A 20,203-nucleotide genomic window follows, 5' to 3' on the forward strand; every position below is an offset into this window, starting at 1 on the left:
TCCAAATAGTGGCATTGTAACCTTCAGAGTGAGGCAGAGTAGATGTATCCTTATTGGATGTTCTAGAAGCTACCTTACCCCAACACAAGGTAAGTGGAAGAACCAGGTCTCTCTCCTTTTACTTTTGCAAAGTCCGCACATTTTTTCACCTAGGGGTCAAAGCCTATGCCCCCATCAGCTCTAGCAAGGAAATAGTGGAAGCCAGTCCTGCCTCTGGAGCATGTTATGGCCATGGCATATGCTCAGGGCTATAAAGATAGTGGAAGACGCCCTGCCTGGGTCATCCATCACTGCTACTCAAGCCCTTCCTGCATGAGTTATAACCTCCTTTTTGTACTGCTCTCTACTCCATTAGGCTCATGCCAGTATTCACCAACAGCAAACCCCTCAGAAATGCTTCACAAATACAAATGTCTGTTAAAAAATAGCAAGAGGGAATTTAATTTCTCTTGAAGCTGCTAGTTATTTTCTTTAAGGCATTCACCATGTTACCATTTGCTTAGCTGTAAGAACAATCCCTTGAAAGACTTGGAAAAAATTATATTAAGTGAAGTAAGCCAGGCCCAAAGAAACATAGGTCCCATGATTTCCTTTGTTTGCAATAACTAGTACATGTGTAGGACAAGCAGAAAAGGTCAAAAGCTATGTATATAAGACCATATAAGATGATGTTAAGCGAAATGAACCCCAAGATAGGGACACAAATATCTTTTTTTCTTGCTATTGTTTCTAATGTATTTATAATGTATAATATCATATTTGTTTCTTTGTATGTTCCTCCCCCACGGTATAACCCCTGTTTTCACTATATTTGATGTCAGTACCCTGCATCTTATATATACACTTCTCTAATTCGGGGAGGGGAAGGGAAAAAAACAAAATGCTTAAATAGGGATACAGGTTGACCCACTGTAACAATGAGATGTACAAAACACTATGTTGAAATGAACTTTACAACTTAGGTGGGGTGGGTAGTTGTGGAGGTGGGAAGGAAGGGATGGTAGGGGGAAAACAAAGGAGGAGGCAACAATGCTCAATAGGAAATGTACTCATTACCTTGCTCATGTAACTGTAACCCCTCTGTACAGTATTTTTCCAATAAAAATGTATTTTTTAAAAAAAGAACAATCCCTTGGTCTGGTAGGCAGCTGGATGGAATCATTACTGCTATCTTCTTTAACAATTTCAGTCAATATTCAGTTTTCTGATGATGAAAGGCAAGTGGTAGAGCAGATGAACCTACAGCAAAGGTGTGCATGAAGGTTCATAGTACTGCTATTACCTAGAAGATGTTTTGCATTCTCTTCACCCATCAAGTTGTTGTCCAAGCTCTCTTCTGCCTAACCCAGTGGGCTCTAAACTCGAATGTGCATCACACTCCTGAGGGGATAAGATGGAGGATTGAGGGCAAAGTCTGCAAGTGGTCAGACAGCACGCAGTGAGATGAAGGAAACAGTTTGGTTTCTGCCAGTAATCACAGGTAACTGACAGGTAGACACTCAAGAGTTTGTCTGTATTTTATGCATCCTGATTTCACACATTTAGTAAGTATTACAATGAACTGACACAGACAGGATTCTGGCCCTCTGCCCTGACATACTATGTCTGTCCAGAATTTTGTATAGCATCCCAGGAAGATCTTGTCTTGGTTTATCATTTAACATAATGTATTGCATAGCACTGGTCGGGTAGGAAATGAAGGGGCTAAAGAAAGAAAATAGGTGGCTATTGCAATGCTAGGTCAGTGAGGTTACCCTAAAACTAGTTAGTTTTATGGGGGAGGTCCTGGGGTGTAGCTCTGTGGTAAAACATGCCTAGCATGTGTGAAGACTTGCCCAAGTTCCATCTCTAGCACCACAAAACAACAGCAAAAGCTATGTGGATTTTGAGACTCTACTACTGGGTACATAGAAAACATCATCTATCTTAACAATAACAGTATTATGACACAAGATAAGGAACATCATATTAGCCACATTCACTTGTAGATTTAGAAGGACATCTCAGCTGAAAAATAAACCCTCAATGAATGGAAATGATGTAAGTTTATAAGGCAGAGCCTCATTCTCCTTCTCCCTCTCCCTCTCCCTCCCTTCCTCTTCCCCCTCCCCCCCACCTCTGTAACACATGACAAGATAGACTTTTCCTGAGGAGTGAAGAAGAAAACCAAATTCATTGTTAGGAGGAGAACAGAAAAAAAGCCCAATGTGGTCCATAAAATTACAAAATTAATCCAAAAGGTTGTTCAGAATAATCCGCAAGAGTTAAATCTAATAACCACAGAAGCTGGTTCTCACTTAATACAGAACCTCTAATGCATACTTACCCAAAAATCAGTTTGGCCAGTTCAAGGCTAACTATTTAGTGGTGAAAAATGATTGTTGTGTGGTCCTTTCAACAGGCTGTTACTGGGAGATTTAGCCCCACCTCCTTTACAACCAAATGGGCCCTCCATGGGTTCCATAGCAACCTCAAAAGCAAACCATTTTTTTAAACTTAGTGTCTCCTATTTCATTCCATGCTGTTCCCTTCCATGTTACCCACAAGTGTTGTTTTTTTTTTTTTTTTTTGTATTATGCTGTCTGCCTTTCTCTAAGGTTATGAAAAGAAATTTTAATTGTGAGAATTTAAATAGTACTTAAACTACCTACTATGGTCTTATATAAAAAGTCCCAGATTTTACTAACTAAATATTGCATCCTCTTTGACAATATGCGAAGTTCAAGTGCTTTCATGCTTGCCAGTGGGAGGATAACTCAAGACAGCAAGTTCAGAAGTAACATCCACTCCACTCCACTCACCTGTTGACATGTCTCAGAGAAGATCCTGAACATGTGCAGAGACCACACATGCCAGTCACTGAAATATACCTGTCATTATGTAACACAAAAAACCAGTAACAGCCCATGTATGCATCAAAAAGTCAACAGGTAAATAATGCAAGAGTTTTTTTAACTATGTTTTTGCAGCATTATTTAGCATAGCTAAGATATGGAACCAACCCAGATGCCCCTCAGTAGATGAATGGATCAAGAAAATGTGGTATATATACACAATGGAATTCTATGCCTCCATCAGAAAGAATGACATTGCCCCATTTGTTAGGAAATGGAAAGACTTGGAAAAAATTATATTAAGTGAAGTAAGCCAGGCCCAAAGAAACATAGGTCCCATGCTTTCCCTTATTTGCAATAACTAGGATATGTCTGAGACAAGCAGAAATGTTCAGATAAGTTGATGTTGGGTGAAATGAACCCCAAGTTAAGAACTCAAATGTTTTTTTCTTTCTTGCTATTGTGTCTAACATATTTATAAGATATTTCTTTGTTGCTTTGTATGTCCCTCCCCCATGGTATAACCCCTGTTTTCACTGTATTTGATGTTGGTATAATTTGTGGAGGGGAAGGGAAAAAACAAATTGTTTAAATGGGGATACAGGTGGACCCATTGCACTAATGAGATGTACAAGATGTTAAGTCGAAAATGAACTTTACAGCTTTGGAGTGGGGAGGGAGGAAGGAAAAGGGAGAGATGGGAAGGGATAAGAAGGGAAACAAAAGGGGAGCCAACAATGCTTGATAAGAAACGTACTCATTACCTTGTTCATGTAATTGTAACCCCTCTGTAGGTATTTTCACAATAAAAAAATGCAAGAGTTTTTAAACAATGACTCAGCAGTAAAATGAATATACATATGTAATAGCACAGACATTTCTTAGAAACAATGTTAAATGAGCAAATTTGAAAGACATCGAGTACAAAATCACTGGAAATTAAAAATGCAGCGGGGAGCTGGACAAGGTGGTTCATTCCTGTACTCGTAGCTACTGGGAGGAGGAGAACTGGAGGTGGAGATTGGATACCTCCTGGAGGCTGGCCCAGGCAAAAACTCAACCAATAAAAAGCTGGGCATGATAGTGTGTACCTGTCATCCCAGCTACATGGGAAGGGTAAATAGGAAAATCTCAATCCAGGCATAAATAAGAGACCCTATTTGGAAAATGAAGAAAATAAAAAAGCCTGGGGAGTATGGCTCATGTGGTACAGAAACACCCTAACAAATACAGGGGGAGGAGGGGCTGAGTTCAAATCACACACACACACACACACACACACACACACACACACACACACACACACACACACACACACCAAACGTGGCTTGATGTGGTGGCTCACACCTATGAACCTCATACTACTTGTGAAGTAGAGATCACAAGAATTGTGATCAACCCCAGGAAAAACATATTGCCATCTCAATCAATAGCTGCAGTTGGTGCCAGGCATCTATTGTCTGGGCTTTTCAAGAAGTATAAATAGGACGATTGCTGTTCAAGTTACCACCTGAGCAGAAATGGAACACTATTAAGCAAAAAGGATTAGAGTTACAGCTTAATTTATAAAATGCTTGCCTAGAACACAGAAGAGCCTGAGTTAAAATCCCAGTACCACTGAGGAGGAAGAGGAGGAAGAGAAAGGAAGAGGAGAAAAGGGAGGAAGAGGAGAAAAGGGAGGAAGAGGAGGAGGGGGAATGGAGAAGAAGAAGAAAAAAGGAAGTGGCTAAGAAGAAGCTAAGAAGAAGACAAAAAGACAAGAAGAAATACAAAATGTGATGCTATATATTTTTAAAACTCTATATGAAAACATAGGAAAGTAGAAATATGTTGGTTATACTGAAAACATCTGATGACAAGTCTGTGTGGAAGAAACAAAAACAATATTTGGTTTATTTTATTTTATTTTATTTTTTGGGTCCGGTCGTGGGGCCTGAACTCTGGGCCTGGGCGCTGCCCCTCAGCTCTTCAGCTCAAGGCTAGCACTCTACCATTTGAGCCACAGCGCCACTTCCGGCTTTTTTCTTTTTGCTTATGTGGTGCTGAGGAAGCGAACTCAGGGCCTCATGCATGCAAGGCAAGCACTGTACCCACTGAGCCAGTTAAAAAGCAAAATATAAAACCTGTAAGGCCAGTGCATTCAGCTGTTATTACTTTAGGGTGGATACATAGGTATTTCATCATTATCTGCAGGCATTTTTTAATAGTGCAGCACTGAAAACTGCATAAACTCAGTAAAAAACTCACATTTTCTTAAATTAATTAAATTGCCCATCTACTCATTCATTCAGTAAGTATTTGTGGAACATATCCTAAGCAATCCTGAGCAATGAAAAGTTTGAAAATACTTATTCCCTTGCAAGGTTTATGCAAAATGGACCCATTCCTATTTTGGAATCTTGTCATATTCGATAGCATAGGTTTATAAATACAGTAAAAAAAAGATTTCTACTAAATGTGAAGTTGTACAAAAGTAGCTGTGTGTTGCTTCTTTATAGAATAGCATGATATTACAGTTCAAAAAATTATTAATATGTATCTTTATCTTCTTGCCATGAGTTTTTAAATGGCATTTAAGTAAATGACTTTTGAAGATATTCCAAAATGAAATATTATCAAATAGATAGTTATAACAACTAAACGTCAAATATGCTGATCACTCTTTGAAGGTTTTCCAAGGAGACAAATTAATTGGCCTGCCTAAAAACGATATGTGATATAGTGAAACTTGAATAATTTGCTCTACAACACTGCTTCAACATGTTATGATTCAATTCCCCAGAAATTCAAAACTAAAAATCTTGTCTTGTTTCTGCTAAGATAGTATTGTAGTCTTTCCACAACAAGTATATATCACCAACAATACCGAAAAATTCAGGTCCCAATAATGCACATATGATTGCTTTTGGCCAACTCAGTCTTACACTCTTCACTCAACTTTTTCATTTAAATAAATGATTAAAATTATTGTTTGGTCATCATCATTCCAAGGATAAGAATCAATTCACAACTGATAGCAGGAGTAAGGAATTCCAGTTATGGAATCAGTAAACCAGATTTGGCTCAAGAACTAAGACTGGTGGTTTGGGAAAAGGAAGGTGTATTCCTGCCATTCTCAGTACCTTCTGTTGAAGATATGATAATTAAGATCACAATAGGAACTTTAGGAAGAAGAAACAAAAGGCCAACTAAAGAAATTAGAAGTCAGATGTGATGTCATATGATTATAATCCCAGAAAGGGATATGCTTGTAAGGCCGAAGCAGGAATATTATGAGTTGTAGGTCAGCCTGAGCTAAATGGAATTGTGAAAAATAAGAAGGAAGGGGAAGACAGTGGAGTAGAGGAGCAAGTATACCCTAGGAGGGTATTACATCATAAGCACAATATACACCACACACTTATACTTCTAGAATTCCCAGCTTTATCTACTTATTATATTATCTAGCTTAATGAGCTTCCTGTCGTGGTCTAAGACATATCAGAAAAGTTATTAGCCTAAAATGTATTTAGTTATTACTATCATGGTATATTTGTGTTCAGAGTGTTGTTATATTTTTACTGCAACTTATTGCCATCCAAAATGACTTATATTATATCTGTCAATCACACCTATAAAAATGAAAACTTCTAACATCATTTTATGACATTATATTCAATAAGCTATATTATAATGACATCCTAAAGATTCTCAGAATATAACAAAATGTAAATATAAAATATTGGTTATTTCAACTGATGTCTTGCTTAAAAAGGAAAAATTCCTCTAGATTAGATATCCATGAGAAAATGAGAGGACAAAGAACCTATCAGGCTAATTTTTGGAATTTTTAAATTTGAGAATTGAACAGCAGGAAGCTCAGCTCTTGTATTTGTCTGAAACATTCATTTTTCAAATGTAACACACAAATACACACACACACACACACACACACACACACACACTCATACACAAAACCACCATAACACAACAGAATGAAATGCACATTTGAAGCTCCAGAGTCTTCACTCACAATGTGTCTCTGCAAGAAAAACTGCATGCAAATTAACTCATTATAGAAAAACACTCTCAAATTCCACCGGGGCCAGTTCACGTTGACACATCGCATCATTCTCTCATGGCATTTGCAGTCTCTTTTCCACATTCACCCTCTTTTACAAGCCTCTTTTCCATCTGCCAAAGAAGCTGGATCCAGCGCTTCTCGTCTGGGCTTTTCTCGTCTCCCGGGCTCTTTCTATCACCACAGTCCCGACTCCAGGCTTTGGTGAACTCTGCCCACAGTATGTATGTTTGGACACCAAGCCTCTGATAGATCTCAGGTCCCTGGTTACAGTTGTTGCACGATGGACAAGACCTCATAAGAATCGCAATTTATTAGAACACTATCTAGTTTCTCATTCTGGTACCACCTCCCCAGAGACCCTTTCTCTTTAGTGTATCAATAACTTCAGCCTTTATTATCTGAACCTCGCTTCTCTCTCAGAACTTCTTTGATCAACTATTGCACAAGTATGCCAATACAGAAATGATTCTGAGGAAGTACCAGAGAATTTCTAGAAGATAACATACATAATAGTAGGGGATGCGTGCACATGGGCACGCGCGCACACACACACACACACACACACACACACACACACACACTATGGAATGTAATTCTGCAAATGATCAACAGATTGCAAATTTAAAATAGAGGAGATACAAAAGTTGACTTACCATTGAATAGCCAAATCAATGAATATTGGAACTAGGAGAAATGGTATACATTCCTGCAAGGAGCTATGCTAAAGGAGATTCCTAGTAAAATATGCTTGGGCTGCATCAGTGGCACCCAAAGCCAAATGCTTATAGCTACAATTTTTATCAACTCCAGTTCTCTAGAACCAAGGTAGGAAAGCTACACAGCCACTTTTTATCCCTGGTCCTGGGGCTTTGAACTCTGGGCTTGGGCTCCATTCCTGAGCTCCTTTTGCTCAAGGCAAGTGCTCTGCCACTTGAGACACAGCACCATTTCTGGATTTTTTTTTCCTATGATTAACCAGAGATAAGAGTCTTATGAACTTTCCTGCACCAGCTGGCTTCAAACCAAGATCCTCAGATGTCAGCCTCCTGAATAGCTAGGATTACAGGGGTGAGCCACCAGTGCTTGGCTTCACAGTCACATTTTGAAAACCAGAACCAAGACAGGAAAATTACACAGACATATTTTTAATCTATCAGGCTGTTGTGAGGGTGTAGAAATACAGCAAAAGAAGGAAAAAAAACATCCAAGCTGCTGCTCTGCTTGGAATAGCTCCACATCACACTCCCCAAATATTATTGCATAAACTTAATTTATTTTTACTTTCTAGCATATGTTAATTAACAAGTTTTCAATTGTCAGTGTAAAACAGTAACATTTCCCACAGTGTATAGTACATATGTATTTTCCTGGTTATATGAAAATAAACAATATTTATAGATTAAATTTATTCAATTTATAAAAAGAACAATATTTATAGATTAAATTTATTCAATTTATCAACCCATCAATTTGTTGTGTTCTTTCCCTTTTCCCATTATTTATTCTAACAGGAAATACATTCATATTTAGCTATATAATTTAGTAACAGTGATTTGCACATATATAAATTCCTTGAAACAGTGCTTGTCACATGTAAATAATTAATATATGTTAGCTATAATCATTATCACTAGTGTCATTGTCAATTTTTTTGAATAGCAATGTCTCTGTTACAACAAATTCTAATTATAACACAGTCTATAACTGCCAAGAAATTCCTACAACTGTACCATATGGATTGACACAGTGCTCAGTCATATAGAGTAAGATATAGCCACTTTGGCTTATATGCCTTTTATAGGCATCTGCGTTGTTTGAATATAGTTTGTCCCCACCAACACTCATGACGAAGTTTGGTTCCCAATGTGGCAGAATGGGGAGGCAGCCTGGTGGGAGGTGTTCAGGTCACAGGCCAGAGCCCTCAGCAACAAACTAATGTTTATCTTGTGAAAACAGGTTGGCATGGTGCGAGTTTGACTACTTTCCTCTCTTCCAGTTGTATCCACTTTCCTTTTACTTTCTGTCATGAGTTGAAGGAGCACCAGGTACTCACCTGACTCCCTATCACAAGAAGAGACCATCTTCTTAGACTTCCTACCCTCTAATGCCACAAACCATAACAAAACACTCATCTTTTTAAGCTGAGAAGGGGTAGGTACTAGGTTTGAACTCAGAGCCTTCTTGAGCCCCATCCCCGTCCTGAATCTATTTTTTAATGCTTCAGGGAGTTTCATATGTTCCATTACAGAAACAGAATATAAACTAAGACACAGCCACATTTTATTTTGTACTTCAAGATTTTGTGTCTTCTGTAGTAAAAAAAAAAGTTAGTATTAGTTTTAAGTGAATGAATATATAACAGCTTTCAAAAAATCTTTGACAAGGTACCCAAAGAAATCATTTAAAACACATACAAATAAGACCTATACTTAGGTCTTTCCCTTCCCATCCAACTCATTTTCCATGCATCTGTAGGTTGTTCTTCCTAAAATGTTGTCATTCCTCAGATTAAAACTCATAATTACCCAAAGGACATAATAGGAACTTTCCATTTGCCTGATATCCATACATACTTGCAGATTAGATCCATATTGCTCCTTTCAACCATCCCAAATATACTGTTAGAGACTGAATAATGTTTCTCCAAATGTACATGTTGAAGTCCTAACCTCCAATGTATTTGGAGACAGACCTTTAAGGTTGAATGAGGTTACACGGATGGGCTCTAATCCAATACGCTCAGAGTCCTGTTAAACAGAGAAAGCAGTAGAAAGAGGAAGAAACAGCAGGAGCATGTGGCTGTTCAGAGGACAAAGTGAAAGGCTGACCATCTGCAAGGCAAGGAGCAAGGCTTCATTAGAAACTAACCCTACCAACACCACATGTGATCTTGGACTTCTAGCCTCTAGAACAGTGAAAAAAATTATGTTATTTAAGTCACTGTGTGGTATTTTCCTATGGTATCCTGAGCAGACAAAAACACATACCATCACTACTCTCCTGTCCCAACTCTGAACTAATACCACTGACCACATCACAAATGATGCTTCATCCACAGAACCTTTTCATTTTCTCTGGAACAGAAGTGAATGATGTTATCCACCTCCCTCCAAAAAGCATCCTTGACTCCCACCTCATGTGTTAAGGCCTGCTAACAACAGCCTGATTCTATCAGGTGACACCATAGACTCTCTCAGAGTAAGCACGTCTCTCAGCCTTTAAATACTCCATATACCTAAATATGATTACCTGCGCAATAAGCCTTATAATATATGCAGAGAAAGTTAATTGCAGACCAACTAAAGAGTCATGACATAATTCTTGGCTTCAGTTTCTGAGAATGACAGACCCACACCTACTTATCATTTGCCCAGTACAACACCAGGAAGATGCAATCTACACCAAAATCTCCACATCTGCACAGAATACTGAACAAGCAATTACACTGATATCAGTGAGAACATTTTGATGAGCAGCAGGAAAGTGCATGCAAAAAGTGACAGCTATCTTAAATAGCTTACGGGAGTAAGAGTAGCAAGCCAGGAAACCATCCCTTCAACTGGCACCCTGGTTTGGCGCCATTGTGAGAGGCAGTGGTCAGAAATGAACCATGACTCAATATATCAACAAACACTGACTACGGAGAGAAATTTTACATATTGGATATAAATGGAAAATATAATGTTACCATGTAGAAAATTCAACCATATCTCAGCTATCATTCTCAGTTACCCTTAGAAAACAAAATGGAGAATAGCTTAAAGTGACTCATAGGACAGAGAGATTTCTGTGAAAATGTAAATTTTAAAATTAGAATTATTCTGTATAGAAAAAATATTATCTTGAGGCCGGGAAGGTGGCTTAGTGGTAGAGTGCTTGCCTTGCATGCATGAGGCCCTGGGTTCGATTCCTCAACACCACATAAGCAGAAAAAGCCGGAAGTGGTCCTGTGGCTCAAGTGGTAGAGTGCTAGCCTTGAGCTGAAGAGCTGAGGGACAGCACCCAGGCCCAGAGTTCAAGCCCCACTGCTGCCACCTCCTCCAGCCACGGTGGTGCTGCCTGTGTGCTCCTTCGGGACCGGAGACCTCTTTTGTGAAGTGGCATCTGAGGAGACTCCGGTGGTCACGATGGCCAACGAAAAGCCCAAGGAAGGAATCAAGACCGTGAACAAGGATCATATTAATTTGAAGGTTGCAGGACAGGATGGTCCTGTGGTGCAATTTAAGATTAAGAAGCACACACCACTTAGTAAACCAATGAAAGTCTATTGTGAACGACAGGATTTGTCAATGAGGCAGATTAGATTCCGATTTGATAGGCAGCCAATCAATGAAGCAGACACACCTGCACAGTTGGAAATGGAGGATGGAGATACAATTGACGTGTTCCAGCAGCAGACAGGAGGTGTCTACTAAAAAAGAGAACCTGCTACTTTGCTCCAGAACTTTGTTCTTATAGACCAAGAATACATTCTTAATTAGAAAACTGCAATTTGGTTCCACCACATCCTGATTACTACAGTATAGTTTTCTCTATTCTTTAATTTTCCCTTCCCTATTTCTTTATTGTACGTAAAGTAACTGATGTATGTGCACAAGCATATTGCTTGTCTTTTTTTTCTTTTAAACTAAATGGCCCATGGTATATCAAATGGAGATGGGAGGGGGAAAAATACTGGTTCTGTGAAGATATTCCCCTTCTCCATTCGTGGCATGCTCATTCAGCTTTTATCTTTATATTTCAGTAAGTTATTTTGCTCTCACTGTTTTAACAAAAAGAAAAAGAAAAAAACAACAAAATTCCTTGCATACCTTGTTTGATTGGAGAATTTTAATGTTTTCATTTATCAAGGACATAAAACCAAGGAAAATTTTATAACTTTTTTGTTGTACATAGCTGTTAATGTAGAGCAATCTGTCTTTAAGTAGGGGTAAATTACTCTAAAAAAAAGAATCCTAGATAGTTTTCCCCTCAAGTCAAGCGTCTTGTTGTTTAAATAAACTTCTTATTTAAAAAGAAAGAAAAATATTATCTTACGTAGGATAATTGTTAAAGTTCACAAAATAATTGGTCATTTATACCTCAAATCTTGAGCCATTAAAAAGTAAGAAAAAGTTTATAGTAGTTTTTTTTCTTCTAGAAAAGAAGAAGTCGAGTTTACATATATACCTGGAAATGGCTATGTTCTTAACACATAAGTATGTCTAAGAATGGTCAAATCATATTCGTGTACTTAAGAGATTTCAAGCACTAGTTAATCTCTTGCAATTGACAATAAAGTATCCAAAAAAGTAGAGGTAAAAACTGTGCAGAGAAAATCTTTTTGTCTAAGTCAATATTAATCTTTCCAATGAGATGTACAAAACACTATGTTGAAAAGGAACTTTACAACTTTGGTGAGGAGGTGGGAGGGAAGGGATGGTAGGGGGAAAACAAAGGAGAAGCAACAATGCTTAATAGGAAATGTACTCATTATTAAGCTTATGTAACGGAAACCCCTCTGTACAGCATTTTTACAATTAAAAATGTACAAAAACATTAATCTTTCATATATTCTGATGATGTTTTGAGAAATGGAGATTTATATTGTAAAAGAAACTAAAGAACAAAAGTTGTCTGTATTTGCAGGCTATAAACTACCAAATTTCAGGCTATGTTAGGAGGTAAATATTTCTCTGTTTTGTGAAGTTACAGTTCTAGTAACTTCTTTTTCCTAGAAACTGTTTAATTTCTATTACTAATTTGATTTTTTAAAATGTTATTGTGAATGTGATGTACAAAGGGGCTACATTGTGTATGTCAGTTAACTAGTGTATTTCCTTTTGAACACTCTCACCTACTTGCATGTTCTCTCCCAGTTTGTCCCCTCCTGACATCCCTCCCCTCAAAGTTGTATAGTTCATTTACAATATAGTGTCTAGTGGGTTTCACTGCTGATTAGTTCACCCTTTGTCCCACCATTTCTGTGCTTCCCTCTCCTCTCCCCAAATCAGATAAACTTATATACAAGACAAAGGGTACAGAAATTAAAAAAAAAAAAAAACAGAAGGGAATAAACCAAAGAATAAAGGAAAGAAGCGGGGGAAGGAACTACAAACAGTTTAATAAAAAAAAACCCTCTTACTTGTTGGAGTTCATTTTGATAAACATCATTTTATATGATATTGTGCACATAGCTATTGAGCCCTTAAATCCTCTCCTAAGAATATCCTCCTTTGTTCTCACCATGTGTAGATTGCTGTTTAATTAATCATGTCCAGATGTAATTATTTCAACTTTTTAACAGTAGACTCTCTGTCACTCAAGTATGTAAATATGTTGCCAATCTTCTATTTCGGGTTGACAGATATTTTTTTCTTCTACATAATAGGTAAATGTTGTGCCTAGCAGCTCAAATCTCTATTAGCATGCTATGTAAATTCCCTAATTTCAGAAAGGAAGCAGAGCAGCTGGAATAGCTGGATCCAGAGACCTAAATGAGCTCAAATCTTCCTCCCTGCATTAAATCATACCTTTGCCTTTTTATGTCAGGCCACTTAGCTGTAGTTAATTTTGTTGTCTATACAAACTATTTTTTAAAGCAATATAAAGCCAAACATCCCTGAGAAACTGATAGGAAAAAAAAATACTGTAGGGAAAACCCATCATGTGTATTTAAAATATGTATTTCTATTTCGTGGTGACAGAACTATAAAACAATCTTTTATATTCTTCCATTTCCCTTTTAAAAAATCACTTCAGTTATATATTGTTCCCTCTTCTTATTGCCATCATTACTGAAAAATCAGCCTTACTTTTGAGCTGAGTTAGATCTACTATGTAAACACAAGGTGTACTTAAAATGTTGCCTGTGTTTTGGCTCATTTTAATCTGTAATATTTTGTTGTCTCTTAGCACTTGCTAGTTTTAGGGGGGAAGGTCTGAAGGAAGTTGGGAAGTGCATTTTGTATTAATTTTAGTGTTATTTCTAAAGAAATAAAATTCATTTTGTGGTTAATTTAAATACAATCTCCCTTATTTATAGAAGCTTAAATGAAAGTCCAGACAGCAGAATAATTTCTGAGGCTTAGTTGCAAAGAAAACAAAAGTCAAAGAAATTTTTTTCTTCCATAGTCAAAGAAGCCATTCTCATGCAGGGACTCTTTCATTACTGCTATCTTTTAGTTTCTAAGAGGGTTTCTGTGAATAAAAGAAAATAAAAATCCCCCATGCACTTAGACAGAATTACAAATTAATGTTCTCTATTCCTGTTTATGTTAAGAGTTCCAAGAATGACTAGCATGTGAGTGTAATGATGGTCTTTTGGCAGTACCAACATAAAAGGCTACTCAAATATGTTGTTTAATTGTATATTTTCCAGTGCTAGGCAACTCTCCAGACCTTATCGTAAACACTGTATGAGGTCTGTAAGTTCAGTAAATAATGGAGTTTACCCTTTATATAGTTAACTCCAAGCGTCAGTTGACTTCTCTTTAAGGTATTTTCTATTTGTTTGCTATGGTTAACACAGATTGCTTTGTTACATAAAACAAGTTGGCATTTGGAAACTCAGCCCAATGTTATGTTCTAAGGGTGTTGTGTGTTTCCCCGCAGTATACAACAATCTGTTTCAGGGCCAGAGAAAAAGGTAACCCACTAAACATTCTTGTGTTAAGGTTAAAAAGAGAAATAGAATCAAATAGAAATATATAATTAATAGTTGTATTGAACAGGTATTCAGTACACTGGCTATTGTATTGTAGCAATAGATCTTGTTAATTTGATGTGATTTATTATTATTTTAGGCCAAAAGTCATGTTTCTGTACACTCTGGAAGTAGATGCTAATTTGTCAGCTTTTGTTGAAGAAGGAAGGGAAGGCAGAAAACCATAGCATAAGAGGTCGTACATTCCTACCCTTGAGTTTTTAGAAGAATGAGGCTCATTTACTGTTCAAAGGACGTTGTTTATACATTCCAGACTTCCATCTTATAATTGCTCCAGGATTTGTAAAAAGGAAATCTCAGCAGGGCGGCAAAATTATTCAAAGCAATAGCTGCACATAATTGGTATAAAATACCAGAACAGGCTGCTCTGAAAACTCTTTTGCTCAGCAACACACATTTCCACCCCCTCAACTCCTTCTGTAGTCAAGTAAAGTTTGACTGCTTCTCTTCCAGTGCTTGAACCTTTTCTTCCTTTACTGAGGTAACAAAAATTTTAAAGATCTTATGAAGAATTAGTAATACAATTTATGTGGATAAAAAATAGAGGTCCACTGGGGTGTATTACTATTTACCTGGCTTCCATGGCAATAAGTAAACCAAATTCATGTTGTAAAGAAAGGTAGTTTTAGCTTTTATATTTTTATAAAACACTGAAAGTTAATCATACATTTTAACACACAGGAAAGTGAATTAAAATTTTTCATTGTTGTCTTAGGATCAAACGAATGAAAGAAAGCTCAAGTCTAAGTATTATTAAACAAACTTGAAAAATAAATTAAAGAAAGGTAAGTGATATCATCCTATACATTACAAGCACGGTCTTTCTTCTTTCCCGCTTATCATTAGACTTCAGTATTACCTGAGCTTCTGACATCATTCTTTCAGAAGAGAATCAAGAAGCAAAAGGATAGCATCTTTTTATTTTAAGTGGCTGATATTTTCATTTTAAAAGTTATTTTCAGTATGTTTTGTGTAAGTTGATGAACAATAGCTTCACTAATTCAATTCTACTTTAAAATACTGATAAAAAGAAAAACTCAGGAAATTTTGTGGCAGTTCTCTTGGAAAGAGGAAAACAAAACAAAAATCTCCAGGAAACCAGAAACTTCACCTTATAATACTTAGGATGTGATGGCTGCACAAGGAGAATAGGGTTAATGACACTGGACTGTTATATAGATGGGTACATCAAAAGCCATGGTTACTACTATTGCTGATATTGTTGTTGCTGTTGTTACTAAATCTAGAACCCAATCCTTTCAAAAAGCAAGATCTCAGATGCAATTCTTAAGTCCCATGAAGGCAGATCTAATGAAGCCTGAAGAAAATCATCAGGAACAAATATCCATAAGCTTACTGGTGCTGCAGGTATTGTCATACTTATGACATGATAATGTTTCTTCTACAGTAAATATGAGCTTCAAGGGACTGTTTCCCCAGATTCTTGACTTAGGATAAAGCAGGCTTCTGAAGACAAGGGAAAAGTAAGACAAAATATCATCCAAAGGGGAAATGTAATACGGCTTCTATAACATATAAATCAAAGAAAACAGATGACAAAAGAAGTCTCAAATGTGACAATCTTGACGAAATGGTAATATATATTTAATATGTAATCAGTTATAGTTCCTGTGGATGGGTAGGTCAAAAAGTACTTATGATTTTTTTTTTTTTTTCAGTCATGGGGCTTGAACTCTGGGCTTGGGCGCTATCCCTGCGCTCTTCAACTCAATGTGAGCACTCTACCGCTTGAGCCACAGTGCCACTTCCTCTTTTCTAGTGGTTAATTGGAGATAAGAGTCTCACGGACTTTCCTGCCCAGGCTGGCTTTGAACCATGATCCTCAGATCTCAGCCTCCTCAGTAGCTAGGATTACAGGTGTGAGCTACCAGCGCCTGGCTTTATGATTATTTTTTACACCCATGACTTATACTTGGGGGCAGCTATTTTAGTAGGAATAAAATATTCAGAAAAATTATAATAGAAATGCATATCCATTAAATAAAAATTCAATAACTTTAAATATGAATTTTAATCTATTTCATTAACGAGACTCTGGAAAACCTGTTATCACTTGGTGTGAGCAACATTGTTGCAGTTTGAATCTTTAAGAAACTTTTTCTTTTTAGTAGGTACTTGCTCATAACTCCTTCTCATAACTCCACAACTGAGCACCAGTCTGTTATCCAGCTCCAAAAGTCTTCGAAGTGATAAGCCATCTATTTTTCACTATGACTTAATCTAAATAAATATAATAATCTTTGAGAGGTATACACTATATAACAAACAAGGGGCTTTGCATTTTTTTTGTATAGGCTTTAATTCATCACCTTGGTTGCTTTGGATTTCTTTTCCCTTTCCATGCTAGTCACCAGCATTGGCAGGGTTCTTATGCACAGAGTTGAGCAATCTGAAAATCAGAAACTACAATATTCAACTTCATATTTCAAAATGGAATAATGAAAATTAAAAGCAGAGTGTGTATTTGCATTTTTTATATTAGCTATGTTTGCTAATGTAAGAGTCACAAGTGACACGTGTCTGAAAATGGAAAATCCAGTTCTTCTTTAAGTGCCTAACTGCCCCACAGGGGCAGTGGCTAATATAGCTGATGGTACAATCTAGAACATTTCCATCATCAGAGAACATTCTGCTGGACAGAGGTGCACTATGAGAGTGCTTTAGATAGAAAGTTCCCCAGATCTACCTGAAATGAAGTGCTTTGGGTTTTATAGTGCTACCTTAAAGTTCAGAATAGCAACACTTACTTGGTTGTTTTAGGTATTTATTACTGAAATCATACTACCATTCTACCAACAGCTAATTTTTTCAGAAAGGTATAAAAAATAAAAAAATAAAAGAAAGGCATTCATTATCAACATCAACAGGCCTGTCCAATCTTTTTGGTGCATCTGTTTATCCTATTTATCTGAGTAATAATAGATTTTAAGTCAATAAAGTGAATAGTTCACTGCTAAATGAAAGACATAAAATTCCCACTAAGAAAAGAAGCAATCAGACATTCATTTATTTAACACAATTTACTGATGCCCCAGCCTCTCTTTGGGACTGTCTATCTGGTGCCCTAGGAGATGGAACACATGTCTGCATCCTTAGGACCTCTCCTTCTAGGATCCTATTGGTTCTAGTTGCAGGCACCAAATAGTATGAAGGCAGATATGTGAGTTCCTGTGATTTCTACCAGAATCACAGGCCCAAGGAGATGGCAGCTAATGCTAAGAAATGCAGACTTTTAAAATTCAGTCTTTTACATTTTATTTTTAAAATGCAATTTCTTTTCAATAACCATGCCCTATACATATGTTGTTTGAAATTTTATACTAATGGAGTAATAATTTTCATTTTAATGTCCCCCATTTCTACATGCTATATTAGCTATGTAATTACCCTTTGTAGCTCACGGTTCTGCATGCTCAGACCCAACCAACCATGGAGTGAAAATAGTTTTTGAGAAAAAAAAGGCAGGATAGAATATAACAATAAAAGTTAAAACAATTAAACTACAGTAACATTACTCACTTGTCATTTATGTTACAATAGAATTAAAAGTTATCAGATGATTCAATGTATAGGGGAGGATATACGTAGGTTATATTCAAATTCCACACCGCTTATATAAATCACCTGGGCCACTATAGGTTTTGGTAGTTACTAGAGTGGGGTAGGGGGATATGACATAGGACATACAGAGCTACAGAATAATGCTACTCATTACATATTACTTTCTCTTCAAGATTTTGACATTTAAATGTTTCTCTCCCTCTTGCTCTCTCTCTCTCTCTCTCTCTCTCTCTCTCTGTCTTTTTTTGTGCTGGTCTTGGTGCTTGAATGCACTATCTCTGAGTCTGTGTGATCAAGGCTAGCAGTCTATCACTTGAACCACAGTTCCACTTCTGGCTTTTTGGTGGTTAACTGGAGATAAGAGTCTCACAGACTTTCCCGCCTTTCCAATTACAATCCTCAGATCTCAGTCTCCTGAAAAGTAGATAGAATTACAGGTGTGAGCTAGCAGTACTCTGCTTGTTTTCTCTAAATATATATATATATATATATATATATATATATATAGTGTATATATATCATATATATATATATAGTGTATATATATCATATACATATATATAACATCAGCTTTATAATAACATATTTAAAGTCTGACCTGAGTTGTTTTTTACTCTTTCAATGACCTTTTGTCTTTTTTAAAATTTGTCTTGAGAAGTCTGCTTTATCACAAGTCTAGAATCTGACAAAATAGTCATCTGAAACTCATCATTACTGAAGAAGAAACATCTCATGTCATAAATATGACATTAATACGTACAGCACCACTGAAAGTATCTTGTGGGTCACAAAGCTCATGGATATTTGTTTCCTGATTATTTCTATCCTATTCATGACTACTTCTTCTTTCTTAATATTTTCCAACTTTGTCTTTTTCCCTAATATTAAATATAAATTCATTAACAGTATACTCTAAATGAAATGCTACTTAGCAAAAGTTAAAACATAATAAGAAAAAGAATAGCCAAAGTATTAAACTCAAATGCCTCTATTTTTTAATTTCCTAACAATGAGCTTTTACAGTGTGCTTAATAATATTAACACCAAATGGGATACAGTCTCTTTGATCTGCTTGTATATTCTTAAAACCATGAGTACACTAGTCTTCACAATATGTTGAGAAATTTAGATGCATGTTATTAGCAGAAACTTTTAGATTCAGAAGCAAACTTGAATTGGAACCCAAAAAACCCTAGATTTCTGACATAATTCTCCATCTTTTTGAGCCTTTACTTTCTTGTTAGACTTTTAAAATTTCCAATGAATATGTATATTTGTAACTTAAACAAATAATGTCTGACTTCTAAGGTGTCAAGTGTGCCCATATTTTATTGGTGAAGATTAAAGAAGTAAGGAAAACTCACATAGAAGGCTACTACTGTGTTTTGCAAGAGATTTTGAGCCATTTTTTACATATGAATATTATTAACAACAAACTGTTTGGGCTCAACATGTTGCTAAGATTTCTTCTATCACTGCCCAAAGGATCATCTAGTCCAAACAGCCATTCACTCTGTAAAACTGATACCCAATGTCTTCTACCAGGGTATGCCTCTCCCCAGCCTTTCAAACATCCAACCTTGCTACTAAGCTCCCTGACTACACTTGTCAAGTAATAATGGTTCACACACTTGATCTCATTACAGATAACTCAATTTTAACTTGCCTAGAAGTCCTTTTTTCTCAGTTCCTTCTGTGTATTGTTCAACTTTGGGAGGGCACGCACGTGCATGCGTGTACACACACACACCTATACACACACACACACACACACACACACACACACACACACACACACATACACAATCCTAGGATGGCAAAAAGGATTTAACCAAGGGAAAAGATCCTTAAAGCCATGAGAAATAAACAAAAAACAAACAAACAAAGCTAGTTTCAGTTGCATCTTGTTCTTGCTCAATTATGCAATCCAAGAATTTGGATAGAAATTACAAAACTAAACTCATCCTTTCCAATGGGCTTAAGAAATTGTTTCAGAAAGTCACTTTTCTTAATATCTAA

The 20,203-nt window shown here is 36.6% G+C and overlaps 2 protein-coding genes across 5 annotated transcripts in view; one reads left to right on the top strand and one right to left on the bottom strand.

Moving 5' to 3' along the window:
• The window catches only part of Rbms1 (RNA binding motif single stranded interacting protein 1), a 227,866-nt gene that overhangs the window by 191,587 nt on the left and 16,076 nt on the right, over positions 1 to 20,203 (bottom strand). The gene's annotated exons all lie outside the window — the stretch shown is intronic.
• Positions 11,025 to 11,422, top strand: LOC122110749 (small ubiquitin-related modifier 2-like). Its single transcript, XM_042683415.1, has one exon. It carries the CDS (start codon positions 11,025 to 11,027, stop codon positions 11,310 to 11,312), a length of 288 nt encoding a protein of 95 aa, XP_042539349.1. The 3' UTR covers positions 11,313 to 11,422.

The sequence above is a fragment of the Dipodomys spectabilis genome, unplaced genomic scaffold, assembly GCF_019054845.1.
Source record: "Dipodomys spectabilis isolate Male_0828 unplaced genomic scaffold, ASM1905484v1 ptg000081l, whole genome shotgun sequence".
Classification (NCBI taxonomy): Eukaryota; Metazoa; Chordata; class Mammalia; order Rodentia; family Heteromyidae; genus Dipodomys; species Dipodomys spectabilis.